At 36.7% G+C, this 14,499-nt stretch overlaps 3 protein-coding genes across 3 annotated transcripts; 2 read left to right on the top strand and 1 right to left on the bottom strand.

The window, feature by feature from the left end:
* Nucleotides 1-3,395: 3,395 nt before the first annotated feature.
* Nucleotides 3,396-5,102, top strand: LOC109194085. Its single transcript, XM_019344958.1, has 3 exons — nucleotides 3,396-3,631; nucleotides 4,275-4,477; nucleotides 4,571-5,102. Exons 1-3 carry the CDS (start codon nucleotides 3,536-3,538, stop codon nucleotides 4,905-4,907), a joined length of 636 nt encoding a protein of 211 aa, XP_019200503.1. The 5' UTR covers nucleotides 3,396-3,535; the 3' UTR covers nucleotides 4,908-5,102.
* Nucleotides 5,103-6,168: 1,066 nt separating this feature from the next.
* On the top strand, nucleotides 6,169-10,317 carry LOC109193850. The gene is made up of 6 exons (XM_019344683.1): nucleotides 6,169-6,239; nucleotides 6,685-7,159; nucleotides 7,254-7,433; nucleotides 7,557-9,068; nucleotides 9,351-10,093; nucleotides 10,222-10,317. The coding sequence occupies exons 1-6, from the start codon at nucleotides 6,210-6,212 to the stop codon at nucleotides 10,285-10,287; spliced, it is 3,006 nt and encodes a 1,001-aa protein (XP_019200228.1). The 5' UTR covers nucleotides 6,169-6,209; the 3' UTR covers nucleotides 10,288-10,317.
* A 649-nt stretch (nucleotides 10,318-10,966) lies between these two features.
* On the bottom strand, nucleotides 10,967-14,442 carry LOC109146575 (ADP-ribosylation factor 1-like 2). The gene is made up of 7 exons (XM_019294251.1): nucleotides 14,127-14,442; nucleotides 13,504-13,594; nucleotides 12,453-12,568; nucleotides 12,211-12,270; nucleotides 12,063-12,128; nucleotides 11,408-11,607; nucleotides 10,967-11,319 (listed from the first exon to the last, which is right to left on the bottom strand). The coding sequence occupies exons 1-6, from the start codon at nucleotides 14,181-14,183 to the stop codon at nucleotides 11,416-11,418; spliced, it is 582 nt and encodes a 193-aa protein (XP_019149796.1). The 5' UTR covers nucleotides 14,184-14,442; the 3' UTR covers nucleotides 10,967-11,319; nucleotides 11,408-11,415.
* Between the last annotated feature and the right edge of the window lie 57 nt (nucleotides 14,443-14,499).

Here is a 14,499-nt window from a genome sequence, read left to right as displayed (position 1 = left end):
GTTTGTACGAAAGAGAAATACAAACAATATGGTGGTATGATATAAAGCGAGGCTGGTAGCTTAAGGGTTTACGCAGAGACCCTGAATTGATTTTGATCAAATATTCTCTCCCAGAACATATGGCATTACGTTCCGCAAATTAACATTATTGGCAGTGAATTATAAATTTAAATATGCAGTTGATGAACGTCATGACCGCAAACTTATGGGTCATTAGACGCTAATATTTATTTGTAAATCCCTGATGGATTGAACACTTTTGGAATGTGGAAAGTGAAAATCGCAACGTGTATCATTAAATTACAAAATTCTTTGTAAGAATTGGATATTATTGACTGGGTATTTTTCCTCCTGAAGAAGGAATGCATATTGAATGATTGAGTTGACTGTGTATTTTTCCACCCGAAGAAGGAATATGCAAATATGTACCATTACGTGTTCGTTAAAGAATTGCTAATGGAGTTATTTGTTTATTATCATAGTCGATATTGATGGTTTAAATATCATTGAAACACATAGAGAGCTTGGTGATATCAACTCATGTTGAAAGACGAAGTTTTGAAATAAAAGACTTGGAAATCCAAGTATTGTCTCGACCTGAAGATCAAGCTTCTCCTTGAAGAAGTTTTATACACCAGTTAGCCTACTTGAAAAATATCTTGAAGATGTTTTATATAGACAAGTATTATTTACTTATCACATAAATGGTTGTCCAATAATCTCTTGAAGTAGATAAATGACCATTTAGACTCGAAGATTATAATGAGGATATTTAGGGACTGGAAATCCATTACTTCATTGCTATTGGAGCACTATTATTAAACTAGAAGTTCCATAATCGCATCAGGCCTGATATTGAATTTGCGATGAAATTGCTAGCAACATTTAGTGTTCCTCCTACAATGAAAATTGTAAATGATATTTAACATATCCTCCAGCACCTTCGAGTTACAAAGTTTTTGACGTTTATGTGAGAAACCCATATGTGGTTTTGATGGGCAACTTGGGCACTGATTCTTTTATTTGATCCATATGATGCCAAGTCCAAAACTGGTTATGCTATATTTTTACCCCCAATGTCCCATATGAGGACAAATAAGATTGTATTGCACAAGCAAGTAATAGTTTTGTTAAGGGGAACCTTACAAAACATGTTGCACCTAAATCCTTCTACACACATGAACTCTAGAAGAGTTGTAAAATTCTTGTTGAGAATATTTTCCCCACTGAACAATCTTGCAGATATGTTCACTAAGTCTCTGCCTACATCTACTTTTGAGTAATATGTTTATAAAATTGGGATGCATAGGCTTAGAAGATTGTTATCTTCAGGGGGAGCGACAACCCCTAGCTGTGATAGAATGGACAATCTAGAGGACTTTTGATATCCTAAAGATTATGCTACGAAAGCATATGATTGTACTCTTTTTCCCTTAGCTAAGTTTTCCCCACAGGGTTTTCTTAGCTAAGGTTTTTAATGAGGCAACTGATGTTGGTGCACTTGAGTGGATAGTCCTGAAGACCATTGAAATCTTGAAGATTATGCCCAGAAGGCTTATGGTTGTACTCTTTTCCTTGGCTAAGTTTTTTCCCACTGAGTTTTCTTAGGCTAAGGTTTTTAATGAGGCAACCAGTGCAACACAATAGTTTAACATACTTTGTGTACTCTTTTCCTCATTTAGTTTTTCCCACTGAGTTTTCTAGCGAGGTTTTTAACGAGGCATGAGTGTGGTAAGATAATGGCCAAGGGGGAGTGTTATAAATATTTCATTATGGCCATTAATCTTAAGTCTCTTCATTTGCCTTCCACTTATTACATTGTTTATGATTAAGGATATGAAAGGTTGTATGGATTCCTATAAATTGATAGTGAAGGCTAATGAAATGATATGGTTGTTGTGCCATACATTTGGTGTTCTTCTTCTTCTCCTTTCTCTTTTACTTCTCTACTTTATACATACATACATATACACGCATATCTCCAAGCTATTACCGTGCAACTATCACGCGAGAACTAACGAGTTGATAGGCCGAATTACAACAGATCTTAATTTTCTTAAATACAATATGATCATTATAATTTGATATTCTTGTTAACATAAAACTCAATACTTACTTATTTTGACAAGCATATAATTAATTATTGACACGATAATAATATTATACTGATTTATTCGCATTTAGTTGACGACATTAATGTGAGTTAATAGTGAATAATAAAAGACAATAAAAATTCATTAAACAATAATTTATATGAAACTCGGCTAAACACTGAGACTAAATTTTTATTTATTGCGCACTTATTTTCTCAATTTACTAAAGTAGAAATAGTTAATACTGTTTCCACTAGAAATCAAACTCATAACCTCTCATTTGAACAACAATCAAATTTATAAAATGTTACAATTCGTTAGTTAATAAATTAAGTTTATAACTCATTTAACAATTAAGGACTATACCGATTCGCTCTATATCCTGGGCCACACAACAGCAACCCACAGTCCATTATTTCAATCGTTATGCGTTGGACCCATGTCCAGCATGCTTGCTGGACACGGGTAACAGTGCCGTTAGGCACTGTTATCTCTTTCTTTTTTTTTTTTTCTTTTTTTTTTTTCTTTTTTATAAATTTCAGACCGCTTCATTGTAAGAGTATATGTTCATAATTTTATTACTATATGTTAATAACTATACATTCATAACTCCATAACTGTACGTTCATAACTCTATAACTGTACATTCATAACTCCATAACTGTACATTCATAACTCCATAATTGTACATTCATAATTTTCGAAGCTCTATGTTCACAATTTTAGAGCTCTATGTTCATAATTTTATCACTATATGTTCATAATTGTAAGTTCATAATGTTAGAGCTCTTTGTTCATAATTTGATCAATAACTGTACATTCATAATTCCATACTGTAGATTCATAATCTCATAACTGTAGATTCATAACTCCATAACTGTAGATTCATAACTCTATAACTGTACATTCATAACTCTATAACTGTACATTCATAATCTTCGAAGCTCTATATTCACAATTTTAAAGCTCCATGGTCATAATTTTATCACTATATATGTTCATAATTGTAAGTTCATAATGTTAGAGCTCTGTGTTCATAATTGCATAACTGTATATTCATAACGGCATAACTGTACATTCATAATCCAAAAAAAAAAAATAACGCCGTTAACGGCAAAACGCGCGCGAATTTTTTTTTTTTTAACTAAATGACGCGTTTTTTTAAAAAAACGACGTTGTTTTGGACCCGTGTCCACAATTCAACGTGGACACGGGTCCAGGGCATAATTTGCCCCATTATTTTGTGACAAAACTCATTTCCAAAAAAATTCAAAATGATAAAACATCATTTGCTTTACGTTTCCTTCATTTATAAGCATATTCTCTCTCTCTCTATCTCCTCTTCGTTTCCCACGCTTGGATAGTGCAGCGAATCTTAGGCAGAGCTTTGCTTATCGGCAGGAGAGGAAGAAGAAGAAGAAGAAGAAACGGAAGTCGAGGAAATGGAAAGAAATGTGCTACTAATCTGCTCTGTAGTTGGATTCCTAGGGATATTATCTGCTGTTACCGGATTTGCTGCTGAAGCCACGAGGATTAAGGTATTCATAGGGCTAAACACCCATTTATGTGTATGCATAGCTGCTGCTGTATGTATATGCTTCAATCTACTAAATATTTGCTCGATTTTCGTGCCTGTGGTCATTTTTAGTTGATATTCTCTACCTAGATTGGGATTACAGCTTAGTTCGGTTTAGTTTAGGTGCAAGGTAACTTAATGTGTTTCTCTTTTAGATTTATGTTTCTAGTCTTGAAGATGCGCATATAGCTGTGGATAACTCAATGAAAAAGTGATGTTTTGAGAAATTTGTCAAAACAGATGATATCATGCCTTCTGTTTATGTCGGCTGGTAGTACATTGCTACTGCAATTCATGGAAAGGATACCTAGGATGTTAGTAGAAGTAGGATATTCAAATCTGGTTAAGACTGGTTTAGTGGTGTAAGGTCAAAATGTCTAGTTGATTATGTTTAGATTTTATGAATGTTGTGCACTGGTGTATAGCTGTTTGATTAAGTTGGGGGAGTGTTTAGGTGTAATGTTGTATAATGCAAGTGCGCAGATGGGACAAGTTCCTTAGTATTATGTGTCGAACTCTCTGGATTTGTCCTGTGCTCTTGTGGTTGCAGCTCGTACTCGAAGCTTTCTAAGAGCCACCATTGATTTGATTGCCCAATTGTTCAGGGTTCTCAAGTTGAATTCACTTCACCTTCGGAATGTGTATACCCCAGGAGTCCCGCACTGGGCCTTGGATTGACTGCAGCTGTAGCTCTCATGGTTGCTCAAATTGTTGTGAATGTTGCAACTGGATGTATTTGTTGCAGAAAAGGTCCACATCAGTCGAACTCTAACTGGACATTGGCGCTCGTTTGTTTTGTTGTTTCCTGGTAATTTGGTCATGAACTTCTGGATTCACTATTGGTACTCGAGTATCATTTTCCAGTGAAAAACTTGGATACCGATTTTTGCTCCTTGTGCAGGTTCACATTTGTCATAGCATTTCTGCTTCTGCTAACGGGTGCAGCATTGAATGAACAACATGGTGAAGAGAACATGTACTTTGGCAACTACTACTGCTACGTAGTTAAACCTGGAGTTTTTGCCGGAGCTGCTGTCCTGTCCCTTGCAAGTGTTTCTCTTGGGATTGTCTATTATCTCACCCTGATTTCTGCGAAGAACACAAACGACCCATGGTGTCCACCGGCTCCTTCGGGTCAAGGCGGCATTGCAATGGGGCAACCCCAATTTCCTCCTCAAACCAGTCAGGAACCAGTTTTTGTGCATGAAGATACTTACATGAGGAGGCAACTTGCTTGATTGTTTATTGTCAATACCACTGCTGTAGTACTACAAGTCTATAACACTAGCTTATCTCTAAATCTCATGTATGCAGAGGGCTTTGTTTTTGGAGGAAATGAAATTTCTTCCATTTTGTGAACATGCCTTGTTTCATTTAGTTTAATGTGCTCATATGCTCCCATTGTGCTATAATTAGATATAATGGTGTTTCAATTATAGTGATATTTTTATATTTAATTTAAGAACCACAATGACAATGGCTTTTAAAACAAATTAATGACAGTACTATACCCATCAAATCGCACATGTACCATATTAAGGTCAGTAAAGGGTAATTGGTGAGCTTTGCTTATGATGGAAAGGCAGTAGAAGTCAGAAGCATTTTTGAATTATTGACTAGTTTGCATGAATTTCTCTAATGTATGACATGAGCCTTAGGTGAATTGAGGAGTTGTCACATTTTTAGAGAATAGAATTAAGTTAGTGATCAGCTTGCATGAACCTCTCTAATGCATGGCTTGAGTATTAGGTGAATTGTGAAGAGGTTATATACTTAACTTGTGTCCCATGATCTTATTATGTTGTTACATTGATGTAAAGAACTAGTTTTAATGTGTAAGAATCAACTAGGTCACTCCTTAATTATGTGTCTCCCCATAATCTTATTTTGTTGTTAATGTAAAGAATTATATATTTTTTTTGAGAAAATGTAAAGAACTAGTTTTAAAGGGTGGCAATCAGTTATATGACTCATTATTTGAATGGAATAGAGCTTTAACTGAATAATTGATCATTTCACCAAATATAATTTTTTACAATGAGTAGTACATGCAATATTATTATTTTATGTTAATTGATTATAAATTTATAACTCATAAAACATTTTACGTGACAAATTTATCAAATTTTTTAGCATTAACAATCTCACGAACCAAACCTCCTAAGTCCTAAGGGTGAATGAACGAGAAGGAGCGATTCATCTTCCCGCATATACTGATATATGGTAAGATGGTAAGACAATAAACCGCCAGCTATTTTAAATTTCAAATTTGAATCTTCGCTACAACGGTTACGCTGAAGACGAGGGTTTAACCCCACGCCAACACTATATATATGTATATATATATACCTCTCTACCGTTCCCGCTATATTCGCCAAAGCATCTAGCTCTCCGATCAGCAATTCAAAAGCATAGCAAATCACATTAGTCGATCTCGTTTCAGTTCGATTTCTGCCATGGATTTCCGAAGCCTCACCAGGAGAGAGCTCCAAGCTCTATGCAAGAAGAACAAAATTCATGCGAACATCACCAATGTTGCCATGGCGGACGCTCTGCAGGCGCTTGATCTCGTAAGATTTGCATCTAACACTCCAACTTAATATCATCGACTTGTATAGTTTTGATATTTTTTCCATATTTTGTCGTGTAGATTTTTTGAACTCAGATGAAACTAATATGAATATCATCGATTTGTATAGTTTTGATATTTTCCATATTTTCTTGTGCGGATTTTTTATACTCATCTGAAACTAACATGAAATGATAAATGAATGAAGTTAGGATTAGTTTCTGTATCGATCAACATTTTTGTGCAATTTTTGTTTCGTTTTAAAATTGAGCTTGTGATGAAAGCTTTCTAGTACAATAACCTAGAGAGAGTTTTCAGCTTGTTGCTTATTAAATTTTCAGTCGTTGAAATGAGACTTCCGATCACATATAACATCTTTGATAATCGATTATCCTTCTGTGTTTTGTTTCAAAAGCTGTCGTTTACTCATTATGTGCCTATTCCAGGTGGAAGGTATTGAAGATTTCCTGAAACCGTCAGAAGCTGATGAAACTGCAATTTCATCGGTTGAATTACCTCACAAGTCAGATATAAGCTCACAAAGTGTTCCTTCAACCGTTCGTAGAACTGCACGGCGAAAGACGGTTAAAAATGAAACTGAAACTTCTCAGACTCCGATTGCGCCAACTGTTGGACGAAGTGCAGCAGCAAAAGGAAAACAAGATGTTCACAAGACACCAGGTGCTGTGCTGACTAGCCAAAAAAGGGAAGCAAAGGAGAAGAGTTCAGTTAGCCAAGTATACAGCATTCGAAGATCAGCAAGGTTAGCCGCAAAACGTTTGAAGGAATCAGGCAAACAGGATAATGAAAGATCAGATCAGACCATTACATTCGATAACTTTTCTGAAGCAGCGACTGAAGGTTTGGAAGTGGACTTTGGGAAGTGTTCTCTTCACTTCGAGGATGAAGTAGAGAAAGCTGGTATGCCTTCACTAGGCCACTATATGCTGAGTTATATCTCTTTTCTAATACTTAGTACTCACTTGATCTCCGAATTTTTGCTGTGATAATGCAGGTATTGACTTGAAAACAGCATCTGAGGAGGGTTTCAATAGTAAAAAAGCCAAAGACGGTGCCCTCTCATTTGAATTTGAGAATCTAAACCTGTTAAACAACAAACTGAAAGTTGATATGCCTAAAAGCTCTGAAGATCTAGCTACCAGTGACAACTCTAACGCAATCATTGAAAATAATGGTAAGTTTGTTCGTCTATTTATTGTTTTGATTTCTTCCCTTTGTTATTTACTAAGTGCTACTGCTTCTTGGAAGTTTGTTCACATACGTGATGGGTTTTCCTGTTTGTATGATATGGTTGCAGTTGACATGCTACTGTCTAAAAAACTAGGAGAAGGGGAAGAGTTGAATGATGACAAAGCTAAGGAACTTGATAGCTCATTGGATGTTGAACCTGCCAATTTTGTGTTGGCTGAGAATTCCACAAATAATGGTTTATCTGATGGCAAGGAATCACATAGTGATGAATGTTTGAATCTGCCTGATTCATGTGATGTTGAAGTAGGTTTGCAAGATCCACATGCCCATGTTACTCCAAAATCCTCTTCAGGGTTAGATCAGGAGGTTGCTAACAGTGACATGGTACCTAAGCAAATTGGTAGAGCCAATGAGCACAATGCTAACAAAATCTCTACATGTGAGGCTGGAGATGCTGATTTGAGCCCGGATGGGTATTCAGAGAGTATAGGTTTATCTTCTGGAAAGGAATCACACTGTGATGGCGGTGTGAACTTGTCCAATCTATATGATGGTGATGTTGGTCCAGATTCCTCATTGCAACTAGGCCAGGTGATCGTTTGTGATGGCATGATTCTACCCAAGCAATTGAAAGAGCCCAGCACTGAACAAATCTCTGTCAGTGAGGTAGAAGATGCCGATCTTCAGTACAAATGCGTGACTGTAAGTGATGACATGGGTCTAACCGAGCAATTATATGCTCCCAACACTAACCTCTGTGAGGTTGAAGGTGTTGATCTTCAGTGCAAAGTCCAGGAGATTGTTGGCAAGGATGGCAACATTAAACACATTTCTGACTTTGAAGTTCAAGGTGCTGATATTCAGTGTAAACGCCCACAAATTGTTGGCAATGACATGGTTCATTTAGGTAATGAGGATGATCCAAACACCGAAGAAAATGATCTTCAGTATAAAGTCCAGGAGGTTGTTTGCAAGGATGACAACATTAAACACGGTTCTGACTGTGAAGTTCAAGGTGCTGATCTTCAGTCTAAAGGCCAACAGCTTTTTGGCAATGACATGGTTCAGTTAGATAATGAGGATGAGCCAAACACTGAAGAAATTTCTGACCTTAAAGATGATAATGCTGATCATCAGTGCAGGGTCCAAGAGGTTGTTGATAATCACTTGGTTCTATCCAAGCAGTTGGACAATGAGGATGAAACAAACCCCAAAGAAATTTCTTACCCTGTAGGTGAAGGACCATTGTATGAATTTACAACTGATGAGGATGAAGGTACTACACAAGCTAGCTCTGAGACTTCAGACGAAGAGCTGTCACTGGAAGAATTTAGAGGTCATGAGAATGGGCCAAAGGCCAAAGGAATTTCTTACTATGAAGATACTATGGAAGGTATCTCTGAGAGTTCAGATGAGAATTCGGACGCAGAATTGGAGAAATTGACTGGTGATGAGAAAGAGACCAACAATGAAGGGCTTTCATATTCTGAGGATGAAGGTGCTATAGGTACCATCTCTAAGAGTTTAGATGGAGAAGGGTCATTGGAGAAATTGACAGGTGATGAGAAAGAGACCAACAATAAAGGGCTTTCATATTCTGAGGATGAAGATGCTATAGGTACCAACTCTAAGAGTTTAGGTGGAGAAGGGTCCAACAATGAAGGGCTTTCGTATTCTGAGGATGAAGATGCTATAGGTACCAACTCTAAGAGTTTAGGTGGAGAAGGTTCATTGAAGAAATTGACAGGTGATGAGAAAGACACCAACAGTGAAGGGCTTTCGTATTCTGAGGATGAAGATGCTATAGGTATCAACTCTAAGAGTTTAGGTGGAGAAGGGTCATTGGAGAAATTAACAGGTGATGAGAAAGAGACCAATTCTGAGGATGAAGATGGTATAGACACTAACTCCAAGAGTTTAGATGGAGAAGTGTCATTGGAGAGGTTGACAGGTGATGAGAAAGAGACCGACAATGAAGGGCTTTCATATTATGAGGATGAAGATGGTATAGACACTAACTCTGAGAGTTTAGATGGAGAATGGTCATTGGAGAATTTGAGAGGTGATGAGAAAGAACCCAAGGATGAAGGGCTTTCATATTCTGAAGATGCTACAGAAGCTAGGTCTGCGAGTTCAGGGAGAAAAGAATCACTGAGTGAATTTGCAGCAGGTGACAACGAGGCAGAGAGCAAGAACATTGAAAGTTCTGAACTTTTGGAAGATGCTTCAGAAACTAACATGGATACTGCTATTGGGGATAAAAACACAGTGCAAGAATATATGCAGAACTCTGCAGGAAAAGAACCAGCATCAGGATTGCAGAATGTGGCTGAGACTCCTTTTGTATTCTTGGAATCTTCGGTCCCTAAAGGCGACACTCCACTCTCAGCTTCGGCATTTGATCATAAGCAGATCCCTACTGGCTCGGCAGGAACAAATTTAGGTCACACCATTCAGATCATCTGCTCGACACCAACGAAAACACCAATTACCATATTGTCAGCAGGAGTGAAGTCTGTGTCGGATGACAAGGAGAATGTTGATAACAGTGGCAGAAAACTGGTTCGTATTAAGGAGAACAAGAAAAAGCACCATGAAGATTGCAGCCCGAAGGAGATCACAAAAAGCAATGCTAACACCAAGGTCAGAAAATCCTCCTAATCTCTTAATTTTTGTATTATTGCTTTGCTGTTCCTTGAGAAATTATTAAATGCACGTGCGCCATATAATTATCTTTGTTGTTATTATTGTTGCTCATTTGAATTAAATAGGAAGCTACCAGGTCAGCTTTGCAACAACTACAAGAGAACTGTTTGGTTGACACCGTTGAAGACTAGGATGGTGGAGCAGAGACCAGCTTGTCAATACCGTATTATATTCGTTTTTTTTTTTTGGGTTAAATAAATAAGCATTAGAGTTCAACCTTCTTGGTTGGGTTGGCACTTGGCGGTTCATATTGTTAAAAAAGTATTTCGTGCTACTTTTATTCAATGATCTTATCAAGATGAATTTTTTGACAAAATTATTGTAGCGTTTATTCATAGTGTTTCATTATTAAATTAGTTTTGCACTTTGAATTATATGATTGTTTTTATATTTAGGGCTTGAATTATATGATTGCTATCTCTAGAATTGACAATATCATCAACTTAAGACTTTTTTTAAGTAGTTGATTTAAATAGTTCTTTTTTTTTAGGGCTTGAATTATATGATTGCTATCTCAAGAATTGACAATATCATCAACTTAGGACTTTTGATAAGTTGTTGATTTAAATAGTTGAAACAAACTTTTTTAAAGTTGAGGGATAAACTTCTGCAAATTTTAACTAATGCATACTTTTTTTTTTTTTTTTATAAGGGAAGAGGATACCCACATATACAACCTATTACATCAAATGACACCATAATCGCCTCTATTAAAGCTCGAACCATACCTCCCACATAGGAGAGCAACCAGGTACCAATGGACCACAGGGTCCTTGGTAACTAATTCATACTTGTATCAGAGAGAATTCGATCAACACAAGCATCTTAACGTATTTCAAACAAACCAACAAAAAACGACTAGGCCAATCACAAGATTTGAGTGCTATTATCTATGCAAAGAACTGTGGGGAGGAGGGGAAGCCGTGTATCTAATCACCCACTTTATACACAGAAAAATATACATAGTAAAATAGTACCTCAAGTGACATCCCCTAACCAACAGATACCAATCAAAAGGTCCATCTTCCAATATACACAACACAGTCAAAACATTCATAATAAGAATGTTAGGAGCAAGTATTCAAAATTAGATTGTAAAATAAGGGAAAACTTTTTTAGACTGCAGTGGTTCTCAGCTTTTGTCACCCGGAACTTGAATAAACCTGCCATAGGGATAAAGATCAACTCAAATGAAGCCTATATGGCAATAGAATATTGATAAATCTCAGGTAAAATAAAAGATGTACTAACCTGACGAATCAAAATGTTGAAGGGCCTACTGAGGAGAACCCAGCAGCCTTGTGCTCCTTCAGTGTACTTGCCAACCAGTCCAGTCCCTCATAAAGTCCATCCCCTCTGACGGCACATGTCCCTTGTATATGCCATTTTCTGTTCCTAAGGTCATAGAGACCAAGGCCTTCACAAACTTCCATTGGAGTCATTGCCCCTTTCTAAATGGATCACAAGGATACAAAATAGATAATGAGAGACTGATTGATATTGGACAAACAAACAGGTACACAAATCAATATAGAACGTTCACTTGCCATTATGTTGAATTTGAGAAAAAAAAAGCTTTTGTGATACAAATATTACGGAGTAATATTGTAACTACAAATTTGTCATGGTATTCTCATTTTACTTTTTTAGACACTCTAATTTCATATGTATATTTTACAAAAGTAAGCTATATATCAATGAGAGGTTGAAAGATAGACTAGTTAGAGCATTTTAAAGCATATTCTTCATATTTCAGGTGAAGGGCAAAGGAGGACATCCCTCTGAAAGGCAGCAGCAAATTACATGCGTGAAAGTTCATGAAACAAACCAACACTTTGCAGAAAGAGAAAAGATGCATAAAGTTGAACTTGATTGATAAGAAAATGAACTTAATCATGCAACTTACCATGTCCTGTTTGTTAGCAAAAACCAAGATGACTGCATTAAGCATAAAAGGATCTCTGATGATGGCCTGAGAAAATTAAGCACACTTGAAAGGGTAAGCCAAAGAGGAAGCACGTGGATCACTTAGACATACTGCTCACATATACAACCTGAAACTCTTGTTTGGCCTTTCCAATTCTCTCTCGGTCCAAAGAATCAACAACATATATCTAGATTAAATTTAAAAAAAGGAATTGATCAGATAGACATTAAATACATTTAAAAAAGTGTGCAAAGGATCAATAACATATTAACATATGAAGAAACACTTATCGAAAAGCTATAACCAAATGAGGTAAAGCAGAAACATAGTTCAATCCAATGACGTTTAAAAGAGATTGAACATAATTACCAGTCCATCTGTGTTGTTGAAGTAATGCCTCCAGAGTGGCCTTAATTTCTCCTGTCCACCAACATCCCAGACAGTGAACATCACATTCTTATACTGCACCTTTTCCACATTGAAACCTGTGTGCCAGCAGAATGTTATCATCTTCACTGTGCTCTATATGTATGCATGCTAGGTTATTTAATACAGTTAACACCAATCAAACAATATCTGAAGTTTGGGGAGGTTGGTAAGACATGACTCCATGCACTGACTTGCAAATTGTGTATTCTTTAACAGAGCTTTAATCCATATTAAGTTGGCATAGGCTACACGGCCTCTAATTTTCCATTCCATTATATCAAGCATTAAAACCATCATAAGCTTTTGTGTTAGCATATCCTCCCCATAACTTCAATCCAAATAACTTTTGGCATATCACTTCCTTTCCTATGACCTATTACTACCATGTCATCATTCTTTCTGATAGGTGTACCATATTCCAAACCACAAAGTTGATTTTTCTTTAATTTATCCTCAATAAGACCACTTTCAGAATTCATATGCATAGTAAAAAATAGTAGAACACACTAAGCTACCCATCTTTTCCATGTGCACCCCTATTGTTTAACAATTGGAAGATTAGGAAAAAAAAAAGTGACAGAAGACAGGAAATACCAGTGTATGTTAATACTTGAAGCTTACTAGCAAAATTTGAAAAAAAAAAAAAAAAATCTTCCATTTTTAGCTTTATCAGATAACATTCTATTTTTCACTCTTTCAGTAAAAGGTTAAATGCTTCTAGCCGCAAGGGAAGATGCCCTGTTTTTCTGTTCTCTTCCCCCTCCCTTCAACCAAACATTGTGAAATTCAACAACTCTTAAGCATTTTGAGAACCATGAAAATCGGAGGCAGGAATTAATAGAACAGCAAAGTTGATATTGAAGTCCAAACTATAGGTTAACCTAATACTCCGTAATTGTTAGCAATCTAGTCAGTCTCCTCTTCCAAGTTCCAAAACATGCTTTGTTGAACCAAACCAAAATGATACGGAGTACATAACAAATTGACTCACCAATGGTAGGAACTGTTGATAGAACTTCTCCTATGTGCAGTTTATACAGTATGGTTGTTTTGCCAGCTGCATCAAGCCCAAGCATCACAACCTATATAAATAAACGCAGATCAAAAACAAAGCAAAGGAGTCTAAGTGATACACACATAAAACTTGTATCTCCCACAGAATGCTGGCACTAATTACTGCTACCAGACAAACTTCAATAAACTACATACAGCACAAGCAGGTGCCAAAAGGATGAGTGGTAACTGATCAGCATTAGAGATGCATGCTCAAGTTTCCTACAGTTTTCAATAAAAGAACAACTGCTTATACTAAATAATACTCCGTAAAATACTTCAAAAACACACAAACACACAAGAACAACTTTCAGCTAGACCTTAAGAAAAATACAAATAAAACTCCGTCGGTATGTGTGTGTATTACTGAAAATGACAGTTAATAGAACGAATCCGAGAAGCAGCTCCGAATTAGGAAAATTAATGAAGTAAACAAGTAATCACCAATAGGGACTAGGGAGCATTTCCACGATAAAACATGAAGAACAGCACTAAAATTAACCGGAAACATATGAATAGAATGTGCAAAATCGGCAAGTGCATGTGTTCGGTAGTGCGCACCCTCATCTCGCTGTTGCCGAAGAAGGTATCAAAGAGCTTGCGGAAAGTTTGTCCCATCTGTTCTTCTCTATTCTCTAACGCCCTCGCGAATCAGATGGAATTGGAGAGGAAAAAGCAATCAGCGATCGGAGAGACAAGCTCCGCTACTGCAAGAGTGAGTGATCCAGAACAAGAAGTCGACGATCGAGTTGAAAATTCTCCGACGGAGAACGCCGGTGCTGAAGAGAGGGTAGCGTTGATTCCAAGTTTCTCTCTCCTCTCTGTCTGAAACTATTCCAGTGTATTATTTTTGTTTTATTTTGTTGTGCGTGAATCGGTTTTATGTACGGACTACCAATTCTGCGCTGTCACGATGGAAAGAAAAATCACGGAA

Source organism: Ipomoea nil, unplaced genomic scaffold (assembly GCF_001879475.1).
Source record: "Ipomoea nil cultivar Tokyo-kokei standard unplaced genomic scaffold, Asagao_1.1 scaffold1932, whole genome shotgun sequence".
Lineage (NCBI taxonomy): Eukaryota > Viridiplantae > Streptophyta > Magnoliopsida > Solanales > Convolvulaceae > Ipomoea > Ipomoea nil.
The sequence above is the reverse complement of the archived record's forward strand: the minus strand, read 5'-3'. Positions and strand labels throughout refer to the sequence as shown.

Excerpts from the sequence above, each read along its gene's own strand:
- LOC109194085 (XM_019344958.1), top strand. The coding sequence starts at position 3,536 with ATGGAAAGAAATGTGCTACTAATCTGCTCTGTAGTTGGATTCCTAGGG. Across the intron at positions 3,632-4,274 it reads CTGAAGCCACGAGGATTAAG|GGTTCTCAAGTTGAATTCAC; the intron begins GTATTCATAGGG and ends CCAATTGTTCAG. Across the intron at positions 4,478-4,570 it reads GTTTGTTTTGTTGTTTCCTG|GTTCACATTTGTCATAGCAT; the intron begins GTAATTTGGTCA and ends CTCCTTGTGCAG.
- LOC109193850 (XM_019344683.1), top strand. The coding sequence starts at position 6,210 with ATGGCGGACGCTCTGCAGGCGCTTGATCTC. Across the intron at positions 7,160-7,253 it reads GGATGAAGTAGAGAAAGCTG|GTATTGACTTGAAAACAGCA; the intron begins GTATGCCTTCAC and ends GTGATAATGCAG. Across the intron at positions 9,069-9,350 it reads TGAGGATGAAGATGCTATAG|ACACTAACTCCAAGAGTTTA; the intron begins GTACCAACTCTA and ends AAGATGGTATAG.
- LOC109146575 (XM_019294251.1), bottom strand. The coding sequence starts at position 14,183 with ATGGGACAAACTTTCCGCAAGCTCTTTGATACCTTCTTCGGCAACAGC. Across the intron at positions 12,271-12,452 it reads TCAACAACACAGATGGACTG|ATATATGTTGTTGATTCTTT; the intron begins GTAATTATGTTC and ends AATTTAATCTAG. Across the intron at positions 12,129-12,210 it reads AGGCCAAACAAGAGTTTCAG|GCCATCATCAGAGATCCTTT; the intron begins GTTGTATATGTG and ends TAATTTTCTCAG.